At 41.3% G+C, this 26,790-nt stretch overlaps 2 protein-coding genes across 3 annotated transcripts in view; one reads left to right on the top strand and one right to left on the bottom strand.

Moving 5' to 3' along the window:
* ERCC8 (ERCC excision repair 8, CSA ubiquitin ligase complex subunit) overlaps window positions 1-26,790 on the bottom strand; it is a 355,379-nt gene that overhangs the window by 207,410 nt on the left and 121,179 nt on the right. The window lies entirely within an intron of this gene.
* ZSWIM6 (zinc finger SWIM-type containing 6) overlaps window positions 1-26,790 on the top strand; it is a 99,471-nt gene that overhangs the window by 39,771 nt on the left and 32,910 nt on the right. For both annotated transcript variants that reach the window (XM_079995308.1, XM_079995307.1), the window contains exons 2-4: window positions 8,188-8,544; window positions 15,036-15,184; window positions 17,766-17,916. In XM_079995308.1, the coding sequence (XP_079851434.1) occupies window positions 8,188-8,544; window positions 15,036-15,184; window positions 17,766-17,916 (657 nt within the window). The remainder of the gene's footprint in view (window positions 1-8,187; window positions 8,545-15,035; window positions 15,185-17,765; window positions 17,917-26,790) is intronic.

Here is a 26,790-nt window from a genome sequence, read left to right as displayed (position 1 = left end):
CGGGTGACGGGGGGGTGGTGGTGCTGTGAGTCCTCCGCTTCCCCTGCCGAGCGAAGCCGCATGCCATTTGGCGGAGAGCGCTGACTTCTTCCATTGAAAATCTGGGCTTAAAAGAACAACCCGTGAGTAATTGGAACTTGGATTAAAAAGGGGAATAAATTTTTTCTTAAATTCGGAGCGAGCGGGGGAGGTATAAAAAGGAACTCAACCTCCCCCCTGTTGTAGAGGAGCTAAAGCAAAGGACCTGACAACTAAGATCGAGCGCAACTTTTTTTTTTGATAAAGATATTAATTTCGCGATGGAAAATTATAAGCTGGGCTGGAGGAGAAGAGTGGAATGTGAATTAAAATACACCCCCCCCCCGGAAGCCCCGGGAGCGATCCGTGAGAGCGCCTGGAGAGGAGAAATAGAGGTTTTGACAGCTGTCAAAGGAGCTGCCAAAACTGAAGAACAAAAAGAGAACTTTGTTACGAGGACTTTGCTGGTTACATTTGTTATAAATTGGATATAAACTGTTTAAAACAAGGAATAATAAGTTACTTTGACTGGTGGGTGAGATCGGGAATGAAACTGAGTTACTATAATCCCTCTAGAGGAGCTGTGGGTTATTACAAGTATCGCTGGCATGGAATTTGAATCGGACATTTTATCTCCTGGGAAACTGCAGAAATGGAACACTATTTTGTCTACAGAGGTCTACACACTAAAGGAGACAATAGATTTATCTATTGAAGAATGGAAGGGACTTGACGTAATGTTTTGTTCCTGAATTACAAAGCCTCTGTAGAGGAATTACAAGCTTTTTGGAATTAGAACATTTGTGCAGGAGAGCAGGGGGAAAAAAGAAAAAAAAAAAGAGGAGAAGAGAGAACATCAAGAACAACAAGAAAAACAAGAACTGGACAAAGTTGGAAGATAGACCCTTTCTAAGATTGGACATTTGAAATTAAAGATGATTAAAAGACGGTAAAGATTACTAAAAAGACGGCAAAGCGGACTGGTGAAGGATTATGGCTTAGATTATGGTTCAGATGTGGGAGCTCCAGGAGACAGTGGATTTGATGGACATTGGGAACGCAACCGGGAAAGGGGGGAGGGAAATTTGGAATCCAAAGGGTGTTAAATTATATTTTATTCTTTTTTTAATTCTTTTATGTTAATCTGTATCTTATATTAAAGAGGGGAACTCGTGGAAGGGAACAGGTCGATTTTAGGGGATGGGAAAATATTTTTTAAATTGGGTTAATGATAATAATTTTAAAATTTGGGGTAAGAATTTGTTGAATCTATTTGAAAGAATTGGAATACAAGAGGGGGTGGGGAGGGGGAAGTCCTGGAAAGATGATATTGAAAATAAGGCCTTAAATTTGGATGTTTTTCTTTTTTTTGTTATATTTGAAAATCTTTAATAAATATTATTAAAAAAACAAAAAAAAAACACAGTTGTGGTATATAGCTGAGGGCTGAATTGGCCATTACATGCCCTCCCCATCTCCAGAGAAAGGTGCATTGGGAGAGGCTGATGAAGTAGAGAAGTGGGCGGGTATCTGCGCTTCAGCCTTTCCGAGCTGTAAAGATGTGTTTGTAATAGACTGAGCACATTTTCCCCTGGCAGTTCTACGCATCACTCTTTCCCCACTCCCTCAGCTGCTTTGCATGGGGTAATTTACCAATCATTTCTGGGGTTTAATCCTGCTTCAGTTTCCTACCGGCATGATGCAGGTCTCTCTCTCTCTCTCTCTCTCTCTCTCTCTCTCTCTCTCTCTCTCTCTGTAAAAGCATTGGTGCTTCGGTTCACTTGGTGGTTACAGAGTTCTTTTGCCTTGCAGTTTATTACATCGCCTTATGCTTTTGTACCAGGATTTTCATATGGTCGTTGTGGAAAGGTTCCATGATTGTCATGCATTTGAAATGAGTAATGGCTGGTTCTATAAGGTGATTTTTTTAAAAAATGCACAAGATACTAATACAGTGGTACCTTGATTTGCAAATAGCCTAGTTTACGACCATTTTGGATTACGACTAATTCAAACCTGGAAGTGCGTGTCCTGGTTTGCAAACTTTTTTGGTTTTTTTTTGGATTATGAACAACTTTTTGGATTACAACCCCCCCCTTTTTTTGGAGGCCCTATTGGCGAATTGGAGGCCCTATTGGCCTTGGGTTACGACCTGTTTTGATTTACGAACGGACCTCTGGGACGGATTATGGTCATAAACCAAGGTACCACTGTATTAGTGCATAAGCAGTTGTGAGCCAAAAATTGTCCCGCATCCAAATTATTTTGACTACAACCTTTAAAGGACACAAGTATGGGTACATAAAGGGTATGTTACAAACAATGCTAGGAAATGGAGGCCTCGAAGGGAATAATTTTGAGTAATGTTACTTAGGAGTTCATGATATCCAAACAAGCAGGCAACGAACAGCATATAATCTGCACGTTGTGCGGCAGCTTTAAATATACATATTAGGAAAGAAGCAGATGCTTTCGTTGTGAAACTGACATGTAAAATAGCAGTCTTCCTCAGCAGGGTGCAGCTCTATCTGTGACTCCCTCACATGTAATGAATAGCTAATTTATGCTCTATAGTCCACAAGAGACTGGAGGGAGAAGAGGAGTTGGGGGAGTGTTCTGGCTTCCAAAGTCAGCAGGATGTGCTTAGATGTGCTTTTAATGGAAGCAAATCCAAGGATACTTTGGGGGTGGGTGGGTAAGGGAGGGTTAATTTATAAAGAGGATTGCTCATCTGTTACTTTGTGTTAAATTTCATTTATTGCTACAAATGGACAGGCAGACATTTGTTCATGTTGCAATAAGAGGAACTGGCAGGCATTGGTTTCTGAATAATGAAGGGAGGAGATGTGAGGAGATCTGCTGAGGAATTTGCACAGTTTTCTCTCTTCTCCTCCAGTGACAACTGCAGGCTGCTGTCCAATCACTGTCACATGAATGCCCATCTGTTGAGGAGACCTCAAATTTCCAAGAGGTATATGAGCAGAGATACCTCTCCCCTTCTTTTTGTGAAAATAGTTTGTGAATAACTAGATACCTGACCCGCTAACCATGGTTAAAACCTAAATTATGTAATAATAGCATGAAATTTGTAGACTCAAATATAAGCATTTCAACACTCTCCCCACTCCCCTTCTTAGAGGGTAAAGTAGTTGTTACAGCATCTGTTGTGATTTTGCAACCAGATGGTGATTCTGGAAGAAGAAAACAGGGGAAGTGTTTTGAGGCTCTTGTTTTCCGCAGTTCTTATCAGAAAAGACAGCTTTCTACTACATAAACAGGAAAGACAAGATAAAGTATTGTAGTAACCTAAACCTAAAAATCTTTGTTGGACTGTGGCCTCATTCTCACTGAGGTGGCAAACCTATGTCTGGGCTCTATGATGCAAGGCTGCAGGTAGGAGCTCACATGACATAAGCATTAGCTCCTTATGAAATTCGTTACATGAATATAGTTCTTCAGAAGTCACTAGTGTTGCCCTTCACTTTGTGTGTGTAGGCTTTGATTGGAGTAAAGTAAAGGTCAAGGTGCTGTAGGGAGAGTGATATTATTTTGGAACAAACATTAATTCCTCTGCATGGAGACAAATCTTTAACATTGCTTTACCGTAGCTGAAAAATATTGAACAGGAAGTAATCTTTGAGAATAGAAACAAAAGCTGTAAGTTTTAAAAGTGAATGGAAGGGGAAAAAGAATGGGTTATTTTAGGTTTGTTTTAACATGTGATTGACTTAGTGAGGTGGCTGAACATTTCTCTCTACATCATACTTGTCTGTCTTTTTGTCTCTAAACTGATATTATGGGTGGTTTATGTGTGGCAGCTGAGAACTCGGTGACTTGGTTTGGCAAGTTCCTGCCAGTAAAGTTTTTAGTTTTGCCTATTGGAAACAACACACCCCTCCGAGGAGCTCAGTGTGCGTAGTGATGTGGCAAGGCAGTTAGAGAACATTGGATTTAGTGTGATGTCCTCATTTATAGAATCATAGAATTGTAGAGATGGAAGGGACCCTGAGGGTCATCTAGTCCAACACCCTGCAATGCAGGAATCTCAGTTAAAGCATCATGGAATTGCACTGAGCTGTGCATATTTGTGTCTTGAGATCTACAGATCCTTATGGGGAAGGGCTGTAGCTCAGTGGTAGAGCATTTGCTTTGCATGCAGAAGGTCCCTTGTTGAATCCTCTGCATCTCCTGGTGGGACTGAGTATTTCCCCTGTCAGGCGGTGTAGACAATACTGAGCTGGAAGGACCCAATGTTCTGACCAATGTTTAGTCATCCAGCACAGGTTTAACGTTGAAGGGAGATGAGCTGAATTATTGCTGTGCATACTACAGTGGTACCTCAGGTTACAAACACCTTGGGTTACAAACACTTCGGGTTATAGACTCAGCTAACCTGGAAGTAGTATCTCAGGTTAAGAATTTTACCTCAGGATGAGAACAGAAATTGTGCGCTGGTGGCGTGGTGGCAGTGGGAAGCCCCATTAGCTAAAGTGGTACCTCAGGTTAAGAATGGTTTCAGGTTAAGAACGGACCTCCGGAACGAATTAAGTTCATAACCAGAGGTACTACTGTACTGGCTTTTTCAGCTGATGGCTAGGTTTGTGGAATATAGCAGCTACTTGACATGAAAACTGATTAGGTGGAAGTTGAGAATAACAGGGGAATAGCAAAATGTTATGGAGTTCTGTCAAAAACATTATCACTTGGCTTTGTATTCTGAACTTGGTTAAAGATGCAGCTGGTGATAATGAGAACAGGAAGTTCTGTCTCAAACAGATCTTACTTTAACCTTGGACATTATCATTTGTTTCCTCTGTGACTGGATGTCTAGCCATTGTCATGCTTGTTCCTAGTTTGTGGGATGTCAGTCAGCCCTTGTGCCCCTTCAGAGAGAGCCTAGTTTAGGGTTGCCTGACCAAAGTGTTAGGCATTTGACTGGGTGCCTTGGTCTTTCCAGACAGCTGGAATTTTGAGGTTGGTGTCGTGTGACCATCCCAGCTCCTCATCTTGGAAGTGTTCGCTGCTGCGGTTTTCTGTGGCCTTTTATTTCTGTCTTGACTGGAAACTATATGAGGTTACAGTAAAAAGTAAAATTATACCGAAGAAAGAAGGATAACGTCCAGAAGAGAGAAAAACCTCCATATGAAAATTGCCAACAGCATGTATAGCAAGTCTCAAGTTGGCTAAATGTGTTTGTGTTCCTTCTTCTCTTGCTTAATCATTTCAGTACTAGAGCTGCTTCGTAGTTGCTACAAGCCATACTCGAATCAAGAGAGGCCACAGGTGTTCTTTGGGTTTGTATGAACCCTGTACCTGTGTTTCAGTACTGTATTGTTGTTGTTTAGTCATTTAGTCGTGCCTGACTCTTTGTGACCCCATGGACCAGAGCACACCAGGCACTCCTGTCTTCCACTGCCTCCAGCAGTTTGGTCAAACTCATGCTGGTAGCTTTGAGAACACTGTCCAACCATCTTGTCCTCTGTCATCCCCTTCTCCTTGTGCCCTCCATCTTTCCCAACATCAGGGTCTTTTCCAGGGAGTCTTTTCTTCTCATGAGGTGGCCAAAGTATTGGAGCCTCAGCTTCAGGATCTGTCCTTCCAGTAAGCACTCAGGGCTGATTTCCTTCAGAATGGAGAGGTTTGATCTTCTTGCAGTCTGTGGGACTCACAAGAGTCCCCTCCAGCACCATAATTCAAATAGAGCAATGCAATATCCTCATAGTTAGAGAGGAGGAGTTGTGGGATGCTTCCACTTGTAGAAAAGGAACACCATCACCCCTGATTTCTCCTTGCCCCTCCTCTTCCCTCCCTGAAAATCTCCAGATGGGGAGGGCTGTGGAATGCTGCAGGGGAAAGGGCTAATCGGCACAAATCACCTCCACAATTAAGAGTCTCTGCTGGATCAAAAACCCTTCTGTGAACAGATGGAGCCCCTCCTTTTGTGGAGGGGAAACTCAAGATCATAGAATCAGAGCTGGAAGGGACCACTAGGGTCATCTAGTCCAAATGCCTGCTATGCAGGAATCTTTTGCCCAACGTGGGGCTTGAATCCACAACCCTGAGATTAAGAGTCTCATGTTCTACCAAGCCACTGAGTTGATATCAAAACTTTGCATTACTGTAGAAGCTTTTTTTAAAAATAGTGAGTACATTCCAATGGGGGGGGGGAGCTTATTGCCTAAACATTATTGCTGGGTAAGGCTTCTAGTTTTTTCCCTGTGAAGACAGTCTTTCATCGACTTTTCATACCATTGACCATGGTATCCTCCTGGACCATTTCTGGGGAGTAGGAATTGGGGGCACTGTATTACAGTGGTTCTGATTCTCCCTTCAGGACCGAGTCCAGAGGCAGTAGCATTGGGAGAGTGTTTTTGCCCCCCTGGTGGCTACGTTATGGGGTGCCAGATTTAATACCTCCATGAAGCCGCTGGTAGTGGTCATCAGGTGTTTTGGGATGAGGTGCCATCAGTATGCTGATGACACTCAGCTCTACTTTTTCATAACATTTTTTTTAGTGAGACTGTTTTATCTTATTTGTAAATCAATTTGAGGGCTTTTTAAAAATACATTCAAGCAGTATATACATTTTATGAATAAATAAAATTAATTGAATGTCTTTTATGGTCAGGAAGAGATTACTAATTGAAAATTATGTGGGAAATGGATTGGATTCCTATGGGCAGGTAGAGAACCAGTGTCACTCCAAAAGGAATTCATGAATCATAGCTCAGTGCTTTATTTCTCTTCCCTTTCCGTTTTGGTTTGTCTTGCCTTTCACTTCATTAACATTCATTTGCTAACAAGACACACCCGAAGTTACTCACATCAATCTTTTGTTTCACAATGCTTTGGACATGCAAAATTGATACCCTTTATTTAATCTTTGATACTACTTATCTAATCGTTGGTACAAGAGTCGTGTTGGTACTGTGACTGGTTTTATTTGAAATAGCTTTTAATACATAACTACAGGCTAGGACAAATCTACAGTTGACCTTTGTGGACAGAGGACATTTCAAAAGTGGATTGAATGTGCAGTAAAAGTGCACTGTAGATCCTTTCCTGGATTGTATTACTTTGCATTGCAGGCAAGGTACCACATATTTAAATGCTTTCCCCCACAACTAAGTCTATATGATAAATTTAGCACAGCACAGAACAGTAGGATACGCTTTCCTACCTCACATGCAAGTTTTCTGAGTGCAAGGGATCCTCTTCTGCATGGGGAAGCATTATGTCATGCAACTTTCCTCAGTGACATATACATGCTCACAAAAGTGTTTTGCCATGGTTATGATGGTGTAGCTTGGCGTTTCTCCTCCTCCTCCTCCTCCTCCTCCTCCTCCTCCAAAGTCTGTGCTGAAGTTGCAGTAGGCATATGTGGTACTTGAAGGCCAATGTTAAAGTTTGTGTAGGCCTATTAGGAGTGAATGTTATAGCAAAAGGATGTCCTGCTAACTGCACCCTACCTATTTTGGCTTCATACACATTTACACAAGGGAAAAATATGTATATGCATAATGGCCATTTCACTCATGTGCATTTTTCACTTAAGAGCACTGCATAACTAAGATTAAGTGTTCGTGGTATTTCTAGGTCTGAACACATGGGTAAACTCATCAGTGATCTAGAAATGGTTATTTCTTCCTGTGAAAGTGTATTCTCATTATCAGGCTGTGAAACAAATACAGATGAACAGTATAGAATTAACTGAGTAAACCCTACAGAACCACTGAATATTGTTTTGACATTCATGTGAACTCTTTTTCTTCTTCTTACTGAAACCAGTTAAGTCCTGCCAGATTCCACTGATGGAAGGTTCTAACTAGTGTTTGCTGTCTGTGGAGCTGGAAAATGTACTGCCATGAGAGTTCTAAAGTAATGGAGGCTTAGCGCACTGGCCTGTTCAGTCTGTTTCCTGTTTTTTTCTGTAGTCATTTTCTACCACAATGACCACTTTGTGTGTACGAAGCTATTTATATGCACACTGTTCCTTTGGGTGACTTTTAGTGGCTGCTGCCGAAGACCACAGTTGCTGTCTAAGACTGTCTCTATTTAAAACTTCATTCTACTTGTTGATGAACCACAGTACTTTTCTCACTTAAAATGGCAATCGTAGACACTTGACTGAATTGTCCTTTTTTATTCTTTTGTTTCTTCAATGAACAGGTTTCCACCTGAGTGGCACAGTGACGGAGCCTGCAATGCAATCGGAGCCAGAAACTGTTTGCAATGTAGCTATCAGCTTTGATCGTTGCAAGATTACCTCAGTGACCTGTAGCTGTGGAAACAAAGACATATTTTACTGTGCCCATGTCGTGGCACTTTCTTTGTACCGGATTCGCAAGCCAGATCAGGTCAAACTGCATCTTCCCATTTCAGAGACTCTCTTTCAAATGAACAGAGACCAACTACAAAAGTTTGTACAGTATTTGATCACAGTGCACCATACAGAAGTTTTGCCAACTGCTCAGAAATTAGCAGATGAAATCCTTTCTCAGAATTCCGAGATCAATCAAGTTCATGGTGAGTTAGCTTCCTGTACAGCGTACAGGCTTACTGATATTCTTCTATCTGTGGTGATGTACTGGACTTTATGGATTCACCTGCAAGTACAGTTACAGCAATAAAAGACACCTTTCACCTTGGACTACTTTAGGCAATGCAGTGAAAAACTGACTGAAAACAGCTAGTAAGGAACGTTACACATACTTTTCGGAAGGATGATCATAATAGGCCCAGCTAATACTGGGAGAGAATATAATACGTTCAGTTGCTTGAGGTCCAAGCAGATATGGAATTGTCAGGGACAGGACAAAACAAAGGGTGGCTTCTGTAGCTGCTTAAGTGCATATTGTGTGGGGAGGCAGTACTCTGAAAACTTCAGTAGTGTCTAATGCCATTACTGTGACATGCCTGGATGGAGAGCAATACTTGACCCAACTATGTTCCAAAGGTTGCAGATGATTGCGACTTCATATGGTTTTATAGGCATCCTATGATAGTTCTTGAGCAACTATAGTGTCAAAAACTAACAATGGTAGTTAGTCACATAAATAACACAGGAAGGATTTTATTTGGAAACATTTATATACCAGATTTCAGGCAGTGTATAGCATGGAACAAATACAAAAAAAACCCCACCCTCCTCAATTAAGACAGCAAATGAAACTTTAAAGCAGGTGAAAACTTTCACAATTAAATCAGTAAAATCTGTTCAAATACCTGGGTAAAGAAACGGAATGTTTGGTAGCTAAATGTCAGACTGCTGGATACGTTGAACCGTTTTCAGGGATACCAGGGTCCACAACACGACACACGTGAGGCTGAGAAGACACAGGGGTTTTGCCTAAATCTGCATCTTCATCTTAGGAATGTCTTATTAATAAGCAACATAACAATGAAATAAGTTCACAGTGATGACTGTGTAAACACAGCCTTAGAAGTTTTTTTGTACCAGGACTGTCCAAAATATAGGCTCCTGGAGCCCTCAATGTGGGGATCACAGGACCTTTTGCGTCACTCTGTTTTACTTGGAGCTAGAGCTAATATGCATAGAAGAAAATATAACTCAGCAATGGATAGCACAGGGTTGTTCAGCACCAGTATCTCCCATTGTTCCCTATAAATTAGCAGCTCATGTGTCAAGGAGTATGTGATGCATAAGGCAGCGTAGGGATTTGAACATGAGCCTTGTGTATCACTTGCTTTTTACACCCAAGAGGGAAGGGTGTAGAGTGGTTGGTGGTATGCAATGGATGTTGAATGACAACACTTGTTTAGGGTACCAGGAATGGATGAGACAGCTGTTTTGGCATATTTTTAAGGGTTATGTTAAAATAGGGTTTATATGGTGGAGAATTGTCATCTGAGGGAAGGAAGGATCCTTTGGGGTTCAGTAACAGTGGTGCCAAAGGAATTTGGAGTGGCAATATATGGAAAGGAATCATATTGGGATTGAAAAGTGAGGCGTATTTTGTAGACGCTAACTGGGTGTTATTTACCAAGGCAAGGGATTTATTCTGAAAAATGTTTATGTTGCTCCAGGCATCTGTGAGGTGGGGAAGTTGGCTTTTCAACCATCTTGAGTTCTGACTCCTCACCCAGCAACCTATTCCCCTCATTTAAATATCTCCCATTTTAATTATTCTGAATATGTCCTATAAAGGGTGTGTAGAAAATGGAGTTGTTTACATGGTGCATACAAATAGCCTGCCCCATGGAGCACTGAGCTGCTACCATAGAAAGGCAGTGTCCCACCGCCATATGCTCCTGAGATGGATTTCATTCTCTTTATGGAGGTGTTTACAGAGAGGTTCTGAAGATTTTATGGAAGAAACAAGTTTTGAATATGTTCTAGAGCTGTGTCTAGATACGTTGGGCCTCTTCCGTCTCCATATGTGTCATTCTTTTAGTTTTTATAACTAAGCTTGACAAAAACTAGTTAGTACTGAAGTAAAAAGTATGAGGAAAAGTCTGTTTCAGCCTTTAATACGGTAAGCTGTACTGTCTTGATTGTGATACCCATTCCTCATCTGAAAACTACATAATAGTTGACTTGTGGCAGTAGATTTTCTCAGTGAACTTTGTCCCCAAATAGGTATACAGAACTTGTTTGGTTGCAGCTGTTGGAATTATTTGAACATCAGTCATGAATGTCAGTCATGCAGCTGATAAGATGGCTACACTGACCAGAGCTGTTCCGATTCTGCGCATTAGCTCCTTTGCAGAAAAGGATTGAAACAATGAAGTCCTACCTGTGAACCTGGATTTTAAAGCACAGCTTGGCCACATTCAAATTGGTAGATCAGGCAAATAATTCTCTTGTTGCGGCATTTTAAAAACAAAAACAACACTGGTCAAACTGGCCCTGGGAAGACTTAAATGTCACGTATTTTTCATTAGGTTTCCCCCCCCCTTACAATTTATCTTTAGAATGCCACCAGGATGCTTTCAACAGTCTTAATTGTTCTATCATGAACTTTGTCCTGGGACATTTATAGAATACTGACTAGAAAAACTCAGCACATCTTTATTTTCTTGCTGAAAAGGTTGTGTGGTGTTTGCAGCTCTGATTACCCAATTCTTTCCCTCCCCTGCACTGTAGTTATCAGAAAGGTACAACTCCATAGGGGATACCATGCCCATTCAGTTATGCAGTTACCAGCTGCCCTTGTTCATGATACCAGTATCAACCATGTAATGTTAGGTGCTGGGAATGTCTGCAGAGTCACACCACCACAGTTTTGGATCCCTCAGCCTCAAATTAAATAGTGCAGCCTTTCCCAACCTGTCTTGAATGGAGCTGATGGAACTGTAGTGCAAAACATCTGGAGGGCATGAGATTGTGGAGGCCTGAGCTGGTGCTTAGGAGTTAACAGTTTCAAGCACCAACCTGAGTTCAGAATGAGACATTTCGTATGGTCTTGGCCTGAGAGAATATGTGTTGTTCAAGATACTTAATAGGTAAGTTGCAGTAGTTGAAATAGTCTTTGAAACTGTGGAATATGGTCGTGAAAAAATGACTAGCTAGCAAAAGGTAGGCAAAAAAATAAGAAAAAAATAGTTGTTGTTGTTTTAATGGCTGAATCTCATATATATGTTATGGTGCATCCTAATTTGACTAGGTGAATCACCACAACTTCACTGGAAGGCATCTTAGAGCCAGTGTATTACAGCACCCAAGACTAAATTTTATAAAACTGGTTTTGATTCATTGCTACACTTTGATTAACTATTATTTCTGTACACTGCCTTGTGAAGGCAATCTACATTGAGAGTTGGGTTTAAAAATAATTTAATAAAAAAGAAATTAAATACATGAAATGCATTGTGAATTAGGAAGTTAAATCTCATTAAGTCACTAGGTGGCTTTAGGCAAGTCACCACAGTGAGCTTGAAAACCAACTCCTCAACACAGTTCTCAGCTTTATAAAAACACACACATGACATTTTGAAGACACGAGTCTAGAAGCTAGAAAATCAGCAAGGGTGTGGAGGAATAATTGGTGTTTTCCATAATATGTCACATATTATGACTGACTGTCTCCAGGGCAGAAGTCATGGGTGTGTGCTTGGTGCACTGAGCTGTTAGCTCTTGGGGAATATTTGTTTGTTCCTTCGAGGCTAAGATGGCAAAGCTGAGAAAATCAGAGAAGTATGTAGATGAAACCTTTAAGGATGTTGACAGCATCTCAGCTATCTCTGGCTTCTTGGAGGCATCTGGGCTGGCCATGGTTTGACTCAGAATGCTAGCCTAGCTGGATCCTTGATGTAAAATAGTAGACATTGTATCATATTTCCCCCTTAACCCCCCAGCTATAATACGGTGCAAATTGCTTCAAATGTGTTATTTCTCTGAAGACTTAGTGTTTGTTTGTTTGTTTGTTTACCTAGAACAAGTTTTGTGAATGAGCCTTCAGCCTAGCGTTTTCAATACAGTATAGAGTAATAAACTTGGGAGGAACCTCTGAGGTCATCTTGCAACATACTTGTGAACATACAATGTTTTTTTCTAGAAAAACCAGTTTCCAGTACAAAGATTTCTTAACAATCCAATGGCATCTTTATATATTGCCTATCTTCCACACACTGGTTCCATACACTTGCAAGTTACTGCAGCATAATCTCAGACAACATTATGAAGATACATGATGCGGTTCCTGCCCAAAGCTAAGCAGTTCTTGGTTCCTGGCCAGGTGAGTGTGTTCTATGGGAGATGTATGGAAGCCACATGTGCCAATCTGAGCCTCTTAGAAGGTGGTACAGGAAACCAGTACAACAATTTAATACCTTTGGTATTGTGCCAACATGATGATTGCCATATCTAGTCCTATAGTTCTAAGTATTTTATGACAACTGTGCAAGAGCACAGCTTGCTGTCGCATACATATTTTGCTGCTGTTTATCCACACTTGTACTGGAGCAATTACTTGTTTTCAACTATTTGCAAAGTAGTATCAGTCTCTGGTGTTATAGTGCCTTGTTACCATGGCTTCCCTTAAAGAAATGTTTTTGGACAACTTTCAAGTTGCATCAAGTATATACTGATGGCATGCATTAAAAATGTCTTAAAATGCCACAAAAGGGGAGAGAACTTTTAAACAAGTTTGTTTATGCCTTTAGATGTGCTTGTTTGATTCTGAAGGCGGTTAATTAAAGGTAAAGGGACCCCTGACCATTAGGTCCAGTCGTGACCGACTCTGGGGTTGCGGCGCTCATCTCGCTTTATTGGCCCAGGGAGCCAGTGTACAGTTTCCAGGTTATGTGGCCAGCATGACTAAGCCGCTTCTGGTGAACCAGAGCAGCACACAAAAACGCCATTTACCTTCCCACCGGAGTGGGAACCTATTTATCTACTTGCACTTTGACGTGCTTTCAAACTGCTAGGTTGGCAGGAGCAGGGACCGAGGAACGGGAGCTCACCCCATCGTGGGGATTCGAACCACTGACCTTCTGATCAGCAAGTCCTAGGCTCTGTGGTTTAACCCACAGCGCCACCCGCGTCCCTTCCAATGCCACAAAAGAGAAGAGAACTTTTAAACAAGTTTGTTTATGCCTTTAGATGTGCTTGTTTGATTCTGAAGGCAGTTAATTGGGAAAACTTTTTATAAAGCCTTAAGCAGGAATTGTTACCGTGTTTGAAATGGGTGCCTAGTTTCATTTTCATATATGAAGAGGGTCAAGAACTGTCTTGAAGTCTCAAGTGTTTGGTCCTCTTAGTGTTTCTGGTGACATCTGGCCTTTGAAGCTCTTCAGTGAGTTTCGAAGCGAGTGCAACAGTTGTCTGCCAAATTACGACAGATAAGTAGTGCAAATGGTTGGAACACTGTGCTTAAAATATCCAGGTTTTTGTTTGTTTGTAAAAAATTGGTACTAGTAGCTTACACTTGAATGTGGCTTTTGGCCTGTGAGGTAGAGAGTGTTGTTTGGACTAAGGCCAGAGGGATCCATGTTCAAATCCCCACTTGGCCATACCACTCATTGGGTGGCCTTGGGCAATTCTCAGCCTCTTGTAGGTTGGTTGTGAGGATACATGGGGAAGAACAACGCATAGTGTTTTGATTACAGTATTATAGATTTATTCTTAAAAAAGGCAATAAAATGTAAGTGTAAAATCAAAAACAGAATAAAATTAGCAGCAGGATAAATCCAGGTTTAAAACCAGAAAAGAACAAGAACAGTACAAAAGGTTTTTTAAAGCCCTAAAAAAATTGAGATTGAAAAGGGGGAAGGTCCTTGGGGGAAAGGGGACTATAAATATGGCTACATAAAATGTTCGTGAGAGGTGTATCCATATAAATGGTGTGTCCAATGTCAGATCAATACTATGAAAGGCTCTTTGTCCAAGTGTGTGCTTAATGAGGGTGATTACTGGCTGTGAAAAGACCCTTTAACTTGCAAATCCATTTTAACTAAGAAAAGAGACTATGCATGTTTTCTTTGGCTTTTTCAGTGTTTGCCAGTATCCCAGCTGTTAATCCATATCAAGCATAACAAATATAAGGTGGTGATCTTATACAGAGTCATACCACTGGCTCTCTAAGATCTTGGGCATAGACCTTTCTTAGACTTGAAAGACTTTTCTGGAGATTCTGGAGGCTGAACCTGCAAAGCACGTAACTCAAGCAGTGACCCTGTACAGTTGTTCTATATCAGGCTGTTGCATGTGTTCACCTTTTTAAAACATTGGCTCTGTGTTCTGAGGTTGCGTGCAGGCAGGCAGGCTGATTTTCTTTTTCTTTTAAACACGCCTCTCCAGTCACTTGGTGTGTTAAAAGTCACTATGTCTGTGTACAGTGGCCTGATTGTATAGAGGCAGTAGCTAGAATTCAGCACCCATGACTGCAACCACAACAGAGATTATAATAAGAAATCATTCATAACTTCACCATATTTTGAATGGGAACAGCTTGATCCCCATGCACCAAGAATACCACTCCTTTCTCTCTCTCTCTCTCTCTCTCTCTCTCTCTCTCTCTGTATATATATGTAAAATTTTTCTGTTGTGATTGTAGGTGCTCCTGATCCAACAGCTGGTGCTAGCATAGATGATGAAAACTGCTGGCATCTAGATGAAGAGCAAGTCCAGGAACAGGTTAAACTCTTCCTCTCCCAGGGTGGATACCATGGATCAGGGAAGCAACTCAATTTGCTTTTTGCAAAGGTAGGTAGGAAGGAATATTTGTGGCTGTCATGAATGCTCCATCCACACACCGCCTGTTTTCAAGTAGGCCCTTTCAATTGGCTTGCTTCTTCCTTAATGATGTCCCTGTTTGCTTATTGGAACACTGTTTGGTATTACTACTAAGTGGTCTCCTGTGGAGGAGTGCAAGTCAATGTGACTTAAAATCAGTTGTTTTTCAGGCTACCAGTGGTTTTGGTGTCAGTATATGTAAAGCCCCCAACTGCTAAATGGGGAATACAAGGGCTTTCAAAAATAAATCCAACACTCTTTGTTGCTAGGAAAATATGGCTGTGATGTGTTTTTAGGACTCAAAGAAAGACATGCAGTGCACCCCACAAATATTTTTTTAGAAGCTTGCAGCTTTGAAGCCTGACTCATGACTTTCCACCTGTTTTGAGCTTGCACTGAAGAATTAGTACATTCAAGTGAGAAGTTTTAGTATGAAAGCGGAATCATTTACGAGACTGGCTTTTTTTTTGTTTGTTTGTTCTGGATGTTTGAGGTAGTTGGTGTTGAAGACGATAGTCCAGGCCAACCCATGCTAGCTCTCACTCTCCAGGTAATGGGAAGGTTTTGAGCTGGGCTAAGTAAGATGGGAGTTCTCCCCCCCAGGTCACTGTGTTGCCAACAGCCTAAGTGCGACAGCTGCATGGACGAGTCTTTGGTGGCCATCTTAACAGACATTTGCATGCTGTTCCATGCTTTTATTAACAGGTTTATACAGGAACATCGTATTTTTTTCTGCACTAAGGTTTAAAAATGTGGCACAGGTAGAAACTAACGGTAGAAAATTGGAACACTTGTCATCTGCTTGAAAGGCTGGCATAGTTGACTCAGTCCAGACTGAGATGTTGAAGTCCGGAGTCAAGAGCCAAGTAGGAGCCTGAAATTAAGCTCAATTCTTTGCATGGAACTGGGGCAGAGGCAGTTAAAGCTGCAGGTTGCTGGTGTTAGAATAATGTAATGTCAAGACAAGAGTGGAGGCAGCAGACCTGTCCCAGATCAGTGTGTGCCTTGCAGCTGAAACAGGGCACCAGTAACACTGAACAGACTGACAGAAGCCTGCAAAGACACCTATTTCTCCTTCAACCCAGTATTTGAAATGGATGTTAAAATATACAGAACCCAAAGGACAAATGTGGGAGGAGAGGGTAGGGAGTATAAAACAAAATAAAACAAAACACATGAGTGTGTTCTTTTCCTAGTACTGTATGTCATAAGGAAACTTGGGACACTGATGCACTTAAGCTGTAAGAGGACAAGATGTGTTGATTATGTGTCTCAAAGAATGATTCTTCCAATGCATGGTACCTTTGAGATGGCACGAAAAAGCACAAATTTCCTCCCAATATTATGAGGATTAATTTCCTGTACTTTTTCATATTAAAATACATATTGCAGTCCAAACTAGGAGCAGTTGATGTATGTTTAGCCTGGAAAAGAGGAGACTGAGAGGAGAAATGATAGTCATCTTCAAATATCTAAAGGGCTGTCACATGTAAGAAGGAGCAAGCTTTTTTTCTTCTTCTTCTTCTTCTGTGGAGGCCAGGACCCAAACCAATGGCTTCAAGTTACAAGAAAGGAGATTCTGACTAAACATCAGGAAGAACTTTCTGACAGGAAGAGCTGTTTGACAGTGGAATAGACTCCCATGAGAGGTGGTAGACTCTCTTTCCTTGGAGGTTTTTAAGCAGAAGTTGGCTGGCCATCTGATACTGATGCTTCAATTCAGATTCCTTCGTTGCAGGGGGTTTGATTAGATGACTCTTGGGATCCCTTCCAACTCTGCAATTCTATTATTCTATGTACATTTGCTCATTCTATGATTCTGTGTACATTTGCTCATGCATTACTATCTAGGTAGCATAATTGCACAAAGAAAAATTAGTTTGTATGTGAATATAAGCATGAATGTTCATACTTTAATGTGAGAAGTTTTTTTTGTATTCTGCACATTCATCAGTGCAGCTTATTCTATTCCCCTTCCATGTGTATTAATTCTGTATTTGATGTGATGGTGGCGGCTCATAACACTGTATATGAATATTGTATTCCTTCCACATTTGGCATATTTTGTTCATTTCCAGTAATGTTAGGTATGCTGCTATCATGTTAAAAACAAATTCATTTCCCTGTCATTGGCCTTCTTTTTGTGTAATTTGAGAGTCAAAACTTTGAATCTAGAGGATGAACACATTGAAAACTCCATAAGAGAACACAATTACCCCTATCTCAGTATGAGATATAAGAAAGTGGCTCCTTATATTTTCAACACTCAAAGTTGCCTTTTATAATTGCCTACTTTCCAGTACATTGCATACTTCTAAGTTGGATTACAACTTTTCTTCTCAGTTGCTACAAATCAACAGTATCTGCTGTTCCATAACTAAACTCATACTTCCAGTGACCTTTATCTCCATTAGTTCTCCATTTTACTCTTTGTGATTTGCTTCCAATTTCTCCCTCCCCTCTTTTTTTCCATTTTCAGAGGATAGCATGTTTTATTTTGGGCACCTAACCTATGATTTCGTTTCTGTTGTTTTGATATTTTCTATCCTAGGTTCGAGAGATGTTAAAGATGAGAGATTCGAATGGTGCTCGGATGTTGACATTGATAACGGAACAGTTCATGGCTGACCCTCGCCTGTCACTCTGGAGGCAACAGGGAACTGCAATGACAGACAAGTATAGGCAGCTCTGGGATGAACTAGGTAAAAGCAACTCTCTAGCAGATTTTGAAGTGAAGGAAACGCTGTGTGTTAAGAGGTACTGGCTCTTGTTAAAGGAGCCTGGAATAACTGCCAACCTTTGGGAAATATGGCAGCCCGGGCACTTTGTTTTCGTGGGCAAAAGCGGTGCGTTTTTGCTAAACCCAAGGACATTCAGCCAAAAATAACTACTACATGACATGTTTAATAGTAAGAGCTGGAATGTAAACACTTCCTAGGTAATAAGTAATCCATTGTATTAACAAAAGCTAGGTCTGCAGGCTATTAATAATAAATGTTTACCTTTGTGCTTAGGTCTGCCTATCTCTCAATTCTGAAATGTCTATGAAAGGACATACTGCTTCAGTAATCAGTTTTCGTTTGGTGCGGAAAATTGTGTGGCCCTCTGTTTAAGCTTGACAGATGGTGTAGTGTACACCCGGGTCCCTGAGTTCACAGTTTAGTCAAGCGGGTATGTTTACATGGGCTGTTTAATATAATGTGGCTCATTTTTGTGCCATGCTTAGGTTTGAGGGGTAGTAGGAAGGCAGGAAGATGAAAACGCCGTTAAGTGATCTGGGTGGTGGTGGTTCATTTTCCAAATTAGACCACTTGCTCAGCGCCTTAATCAAACTCTCTCTGGCCTTGTGTATTTAAGAGCTGCTGAGTTTGCACAAATGATCTTTGGAATGAAGAGTATAGTAGTACTTGTTGGCTTCAGCTGGTAATAGCAGCTGAACTTCATACTGAAGTTTGTCCCAGGACAAGTATGATTGTCTGCTTGAAAATCAAAAGAATGCAAAGCTGGGAATCTGCCTGTATTTATTTTATTTTTATTTTTTAAAAAAAGAAGGGCCCATATGCTGTGAGTATCTTAATCTACCTTAATGGAAACTGGAACTAAAATAACTGCCACGGTTGTAATTCACACCTAGTGTTATTTTGGTGCGTCATGTATTTTGGAATAGGGGTGCCATATTTTTACATTGCTCGGTATGAAATGAATATAACACTGAAAGGTCCAGAGGTGCGAATTGCAAGCTGCAGCTATTTCAGTTTATCTTCTGCGTAGACAAGCAATCAGTAAGGGAATCCTTGCGACGCATTCCATCAGCATTCTTCTGGACGAACTATATTTAATAATGACCCTGTGCATGTTATAGGGATCTGGCTGGATGAGAAGGGAGAGCTGTTTGGACCCGGTAGCTGACAGCTGGATATTCTCAGTTGTAGGGTAGTTAGTGGAGGGAGAGGGTTGCTGTGGTCTATAAGGGCTCAATCTCCTTTCTGCAATCCATTTTGCATGGTCACACTTGAAGCTGAAAGTGTGGTACTGAGAACTTTGGGGGCTTCAGCGTCACTCTGGGGTTGCCTTTGCAAGCCTTGCTCAGGATTTCATAGCAACCATGGCTGTGTCCCCCCATGTGGATGTTGTGTTCTGCAATAGACAAGATAGGAGAATCCATGTATGAGGAAGCCTCTAACGACTTTGCTTAGAACAGATTACTTACCTTGCTAAGGTTAGAGCATATATCCCTGTAACCTCCTCAGTGTTAGTAGACTTTCAAAGGCAAATTGATCTGGATGGTTTTACGCTAGCCCCAGGAGATAATTCAGCAAACTCTGCAAACTGTTGTTTTGAAGCTCTTTGAATAGTGAACTTGGGGAGTTTACACAGTGGCTCTTCTTTCCGGAGCCCACATGTGTACAGGGAAGTGAGAGCAAAGAGTCATCTCTTAGAGTACAAATGTGCAAACTGCTTTGAAGGTTTGTTTGTTTGGTTTTACAATCAAGCGGTGTATACATTTTATGAAATAAAATCAGTAAGTACTGGATAAATGGCCAGTCTTGACTGAACATGGATTGGGGCCAGTTTGAAGGCTTGTGCTATGACAGTGATCTTTCTCTGCCCTCACTGAGAGCGCGTTCCAAAAATGTCTGCTGGAGATTGCACAGCTACAGAGTGGTGAAGGCATTGCTCCAGTATAATGTGTGTTTTTATGGGGCTTTAGAACCTTCAGTTGTGGGCTGGGAACTGTTTTGCAGAGTGCTTTGTAGATCAAATAACTCAAATCATTCTTTCTTGCATTCCACTTTAGTAGCAGGAATTAGAGCAGAAATGTCCAGCGCCTCCTCTTCAGATTTATTGGATGAATTTCAGTTGTTGACGCCTCATGATGTGGATCAAGTGTTTGGAGCTGTTGACATTACTGCTTGCTCATTTGACCCATGCCCATCCTGCCTAATGTAAGTTTGGCAGGAGAGGCTATTGGATTCTGTGTTGGTTAATATGAGCCCTTCACTACCGCTTTGAAGGAGGTAGCAGTGCAATCTATCAAATAAATGTCTTCTCGCAAACTTATTTTTGGTAAATATGGCTATAAGCAGGCATATTTGGATGAAACTGATAATCTAAATCCATTTCAAACCTAGTTTCAGGATAGAAATTACTCTGATCGCCCTGAACAGGGCACACTTGTAGAATAGTAGGGAATCCTGTTGGATTCTCTTGATGGTTTTCAGTGCCATCAACCACGGTGGCCTTCTGGACTGCTTGTGTAGTTTAGGAGTAGAACATACCATTCTGCACTGGCTCCACTTCTGCCAAGTAGGGCTGTTTCAGTTTGTGCTGGGAGTACTGCTCCAGTTGTGTTGTGGACTTCCATCTTATCTCTAGTGTTAGTTAATAACTACATGAGGTCACTTGGGGTCTGAAGCTCTGTCCAGTAGCAGATGATAGCCAGCTATGTTTCTCCTTCCTTCTGTGTCCTATGTGGCAGAATTGCCTGAAGCTGGTAAAGGCCTGGGTATGAGTACGACAAAGCTCAGTTGGACAATCTGTATATTAATTTAATGTAATCATGCCCAAAATCATCTCTCAAATCTGTAAATGCAATCCTCAAAATAGTTGTCCAGATACACAGCCCTCAATATAGTTGTTCCCTTATTATGTGGTTTACATTCTCATCTGAAAAGAAAGGTTGTGCCAGGGTCAGTTGAAGTGTCTGTCCTTAAGCGATAAAGGCTGTTTGGTCGGTGTGTTTCTCATTTTCCAAAAACTGAAGAAACAGTGTTGGACTCTGAGCCTTCTTCCCTTGGAAGTTCCCCAGCTGGTTCCTCCCACCATTCCTCTGCATTCAACCAGTCCATGACTTCTATCAGAGTGGCCACAGGGGCTTGGGGGATGTCAGGATCCAGCCCACTGGCCAGCTACAGTTTTCCCACAGCAGTCCTAGATGCTCAGCTGAGTAATGCATACTTAATCAAAGCCTAAGCAACCACAGTTTTAATAATTTAGTATAGGGCTAGTCCTCCCATAAAATTGCCTGTTACCCCTGAATTTGAAATTGTCAATTCAAGCCCATGCAGTAAGTGCATGCGGGGCGGGGGGGGGGGGGAGCCTGTTTCAGTTACTAGGGTGGCAGAGTGCACTGATCCCACATACCGCAAGGGCTGAAGTGAACCCGCAGCTGGAAATCCCACTAAACATTGCCAATAGCAACCCAGAGGTAAGGAGAAGAGCAGGTGGCAAATGAAGTATTCATCCAATGTTAACTAATTCTTCTTTAGCCCAGTTTGGAAGCAAGTCAGATTTGGAAAAGCTTAATAATAATAATAATAATAATAATAATAATAATACTTTGGTTTTTCAGATTAAAATTTTAGCCATATATCAAACATACAACATAAAAACAAGATTCCAATGAATCTCTTGGACTTCTCCCCTTACCCTGGTTAATAATTTCCTCTTGCATCTTTTATGATAATCCAAATCTTTTACATCTCCATTGTGTCCAAAGTTCACCATTAAGCTACAAGTGATTTTCCAATCAGATTTGGAAAAGCTAGCACAAACTTTCCTTAAATTCAGTAGGAAGTTTGCAGAAGTTTGTTTGTTTTGCTGATTATATATATCTATATATAGAGAGTGTGTGCATCGATTATATTTTAGTTATCCTGTTTGTGAGCCAGTGCAATGGAAAGGCTCATCTGAGAAGGTTTACTTAACCCCTCTTGCACAAGGACATGTGCGTTCCATTAAAAGTTACTCTTCCAGGCTGTGCCTCAGTTCAATTTAGCTGCCACCAGTTCCTAGATGTTAGACTATCCGGCTTCAAAGTGACAGCTGCCCTCAGAAGAGTTCCGGAGGAGGGCTTCTCCTTGGAAAAGATCTGATTACTCTAGGCACTTCTAAAGCCTCCCCACCCTTCTCCCTGAACCCACTACATATATCACCCTCCAGCTTTTTAAAACAAAGGTTTTCGTTGTGATAAGTACAGATTGCTAAAATTGTCAATGCTCTTTGGTGTCTTCCAGACAGCAAAAAGGAAAGTTTACATCTATAACCAGGCTCACACCTGTATGGTTCACAGGCCAAACCTAGAGTCTTAACTTTGGCTTTGAGAAGTGTATCTTCAGCTGACAGATGGAAAGAAATTCCTCTCATCCCACAGATTCGGCTAATGTTTTTTTCCCCTAATCTGGAGCAAGCTACCTTTTAATGAGGATGCTTTTTAAAAAGAGGGATTTCCTTTCTAGAACTTTTCTGGAAGGCTGAGCTAACTTTAGATGCTAATTGAGATCTACCCAACACTAGCAAGAATCCCAAATTCAGGTGGGAAGCAGACAGTACTTCCTTTGAATACTACACTTCACTTAGTATGCTAATAGGGACTACAAAGGACTTCCCCAGTTAGGATCCTTTCTAAGGCCAAAAAGGTCTAGCTGACAGGATGGCCCATTAAGATAAGGGAAAGTGTCCTTGTTTTGCAAGAGATGCTCATTTACATTTGAAAGATGCATCAAACAAGCGAAAATTAACCAAGGGGAAGTGGTGGTGATTATTTTGAAATCCACATTTTCCAGAATTGACACCACACATTTACACAATAGGCAGAACAAAATAAAAAAATTCCTTCCAGTAGCACCTTAAAGACCAACATAGCAGTAGCACCTTAAAGACATCTGTTGAGTTGGTCTTTAAGGTGCTACTGGAAGGAATTTTTTTATTTTGTTCTGATTATGGCAGACCAACACGGCTACCTATCTGTAACATTTACACAATAGACTGTGATATGGGTCAGCTCTCACTTACAAAGCAAACATTTGACCACATCTGTAATTACAAATACAGTAGTTGTTCACACCTAAGATTCAACTAGGATTGATTCAGAGTTTTAACAGTAAGTTTACTGTTTGCAGGATTTTGCCTGGTGTATGTAGTCACTGTGCCAACTAAATATTTTTAAGACCACCCTGTGACTGAACATGGTTTTGGAAAGCAGTTTATACAACTATCCTTATACAGTGGTACCTCAGGTTAAGTACTTAATTCATTCCGGAGGTCCGTTCTTAACCTGAAACTGTTCTTAACCTGAAGCACCACTTTAGCTAATGAGGCCTCCTGCTGCCGCCGCACTGCCGGAGCCCGATTTCTGTTCTCATCCTGAAGCAAAGTTCTTAACCTGAAGCACTATTTCTGGGTTAGCGGAGTCTGTAACCTGAAGCGTATGTAACCTGAAGCGTATGTAACCCGAGGTACCACTGTACTGGAGCAAGCAGACTGAGCTCATATTGCCAACCTGTCAGTTGGCAAGAAGCCAAAATATCAAGAAGTGATAACTCTTTTTAAAGGTAAAGGGACCTCTGACCATTGGGTCCAGTCGTGACCGACTCTGGGGTTGCGGTGCTCATCTCGCTTTATTGGCCGAGAGAGCCAGCGTACAGCTTCCGGGTCATGTGGCCAGCATGACTAGGCCGCTTCTGGTGAACTAGAGCAGCGCATGGAAACGCCGTTTACCTTCCCGCCGGAGCGGTACCTATTTATCTACTTGCACTTTGACATGCTTTCGAACTGCTAGGTTGGCAGGAGCAGGGACTGAGCAACGGGAGCTCACCCTGTCGCGGGGATTCGAACCGCCGACCTTCTGATCAGTAAGCCCTAGGCTCAGTGGTTTAACCCACAGCGCCACCCGCGTCCCTCTTTTTATACTTGGTCTATTCTGAATCACTCTTTCCCCGAAAGTGGGGGAATTAGGGGTGGTGTGCATGTTACTTATTTTCTAGTGCCTGTTTCTGGCTGTTACCTGGTCAATCTCTCCCCTTCCCGGGGTGGGGGTGGAGTATGGGACCTTTCTCTTTCACTGCATCTCTGGAGCTTGAAATTTGCAACAACTCTAATAGTCATTTGTTAGAAAATTAGGGCCGAGTAGTTTTGGGGCTGACCAAATGAAAAAACATTTTGTTTATTTGGGGGTTGGGAGAGATTTGACTTTGCACCCCTGCGTATGGATCACATTGCTGCAGGGCTGTGCTTTGGAATTAAATGCTGAGGACTGTCAGATGCTAGACATAGAGAAGAGGCTGAGTTTTGTCAGCAAATGGGATCTGCAAGTTAATTGGTGTTTTCTGCAGGCTCCTGGCTGTGATATGAAATTGGAAGCCCTTTAGCCACATGGATAATACAGGGCCTGAATACAAATGTCACAAGTTGCCATCGAGATCCGCCGAGAGACAAAAGCGCTCCCCACTTGAACACTGCACTATTACCGATCATTTAAATATTGGGGGGGGGGGGTTACGTTTTTAAACTAAAAGCCCCATTTGCCTTTTAATGGCAATTTAAATGTCCTCTTAGCAAAAGCTAAGTGACAAATTAAATGAAAAAAGTGTCCACATTTTTTTTGAAAAAAGTTGTAATACAAAACAATCTTTTATTGCTTCTCATGTGCCACGAATAAATCATTATACTTGTCAACCCTAAACCAAGCCATAATTGGTGGAGCTACTGTTATCAAAGTGGGGCTGCTCTTGTGACAGCTTAATAAAGCTGAAACTGTTAAATTAAATCTCTGATGCTTTATCTGTTGAGAGCAGTCAAGCAGAAGAATCTGTAAGAGGAATATCTATGCTTGGTGGAGTGATGGAGCCCAACAACTTGTCAACACTTAGATTACAGGATCAGATATTTATGTGTGTGTGTGATCTCTGATTTTCATTATCTCTTCTAGCCTTCCTCTTATTTTAAGAGTGAGGAAACATCACACAAGTACTGTATTTCAAAAAAAACATTTTATTCTCCCCCTCCTCTTGGACATGTGTATCAACAAGAAAAGCTTTTAAAAAATAAAAGTATGGATCCAGAATCAAATGGCTGTTGTAATTAATGACTGCGAGATGTTCAGAGCATGCCTATGCTTATCTGAGGCAGAAATGGATTATAAACTAGTTTGTGAAAGAATCTTTGCTTTCGTTTGCCGTTATTCACTTGGTTGAGTTTTGGCCTTTTATGCTACAAAATAACCACAGTTTCCCCAAGTTTCACAAGTAGTTTATTTTATTTTTACTGCTCAGCAGTGTTCTCAAATCAGTGTTCCATCAGATCGGCATTCTCCTTGCAGCAATTGTTCATTGATTTCCCCCGTTAAATATAGGAGACATTGCTGATATCCTGTGGGAGTTGCTGCCTCAGTTCTTCAGTTCTCTTGGAGTTCCTGCAGAAAGAAACACTTTCTTAAAATGTTTCTGTATATGCTGGAAGCTGCCCAGAGTGACTGGGGCAACCGAGTCAGATCGGCGGGGTACAAATAATAATAAAATTATTGTTTATTATTATTATATTGGGAAAAGTTAATATTGTTGGATGTATTTTGTCAAGCCTCGTGCAGTCACCCCTCTCACTTCACATGGGAGCAGTCCAAAAGCTTTGACTTCTAAACTAGTGACCACAGTTTGCATCCAAACTTGGAATTATGGTATATTGCGATCCTGGTTTTACTCTTCATGGTTATGCTCAGATTCAAAACTGAGGTGTGTTCTGATGAAGAACTGCCTTTCAAAAGCAAAGGCCTTCAGTCTGTTCCTCTCACACATGAGGGAGCAGGAGAGGGGATGAGTGCACATGCCCAAGGCTGGCCACATTACATTCACATGAGGGGAAACAGGGGTTTCCATTATAGTCTGAAGCAAGCCAACACCTGCTTCAGAGGAAGACACAAATATTACTGAAAACCTTGGAGCAACTTGTCAGTACCCCATGTCTGCCTTGGGAAGGTAACATGTTGCAATTGATTAAACCTAAATGAGTGGTGGGAACATTGTTGTATGTACTTGCACACATAGTATGTGAAATAGGCCTCCAGCACATGTGTCTTGTCTAGCGAGACTTAAGCTGATTCCTTACCAGATGGTATTTTGTTATAATGCAGGTTCATATTTTAAGCATGCTGTATAGCTTGATATTCCAAACCAGAGCACGTCATAAATGGTGGTGTTACTGGTACTAAATGCATATTATGAAAACTTAAAGATGAGATTAAAATAGTCCAAAGGACTGAGAGCATCAAACTGTACCGCACAATCAAACTTTTGGAGCACCTCTCATGTGTATTTGTGTACTTAAATGGCATTTAATTGCACTTCCAAAATAGTCCCCATTTAATCTTGGCAAGTGGGAGAAATTATTCAGAATGATTTTCTTTTTTTAACCTAACCAGTTTACAAGACTTGGAAATAAACATACAGTACTTTTCGCTGGTTATACTGATGCAGAGCAATAGAAACTGAAACTTGGTAGCATCTACTTACTCTTCACCATAAACACCTGAAGACTTTCCACACCTAATTTAAATATTTTAGGAAGTTGTTACAGGGCGGGTGGTTGTGTGTGCGATACATATTTTGGCTCTTTTCATTGTAGAGGTCCTGGAAGGAGCCTTGCTGAAGCTAGGTAGGTCTGGTCAGGACCTAGAGTGGAAACATACTGGAAATTCTTTTCTACCCCTTTAAGTTCCATAGCTTAGCCAGAGTCCTTCCTTGCTCCACATTTCCATTCAGAGGGGTGTTTTGCTGGTTGCCACCCGTGATGCCAACAGCAGT

Source organism: Podarcis cretensis (assembly GCF_951804945.1).
Source record: "Podarcis cretensis genome assembly, chromosome: 11".
In the NCBI taxonomy this organism is placed as follows: Eukaryota; Metazoa; Chordata; class Lepidosauria; order Squamata; family Lacertidae; genus Podarcis; species Podarcis cretensis.
The sequence above is the reverse complement of the archived record's forward strand: the minus strand, read 5'-3'. Positions and strand labels throughout refer to the sequence as shown.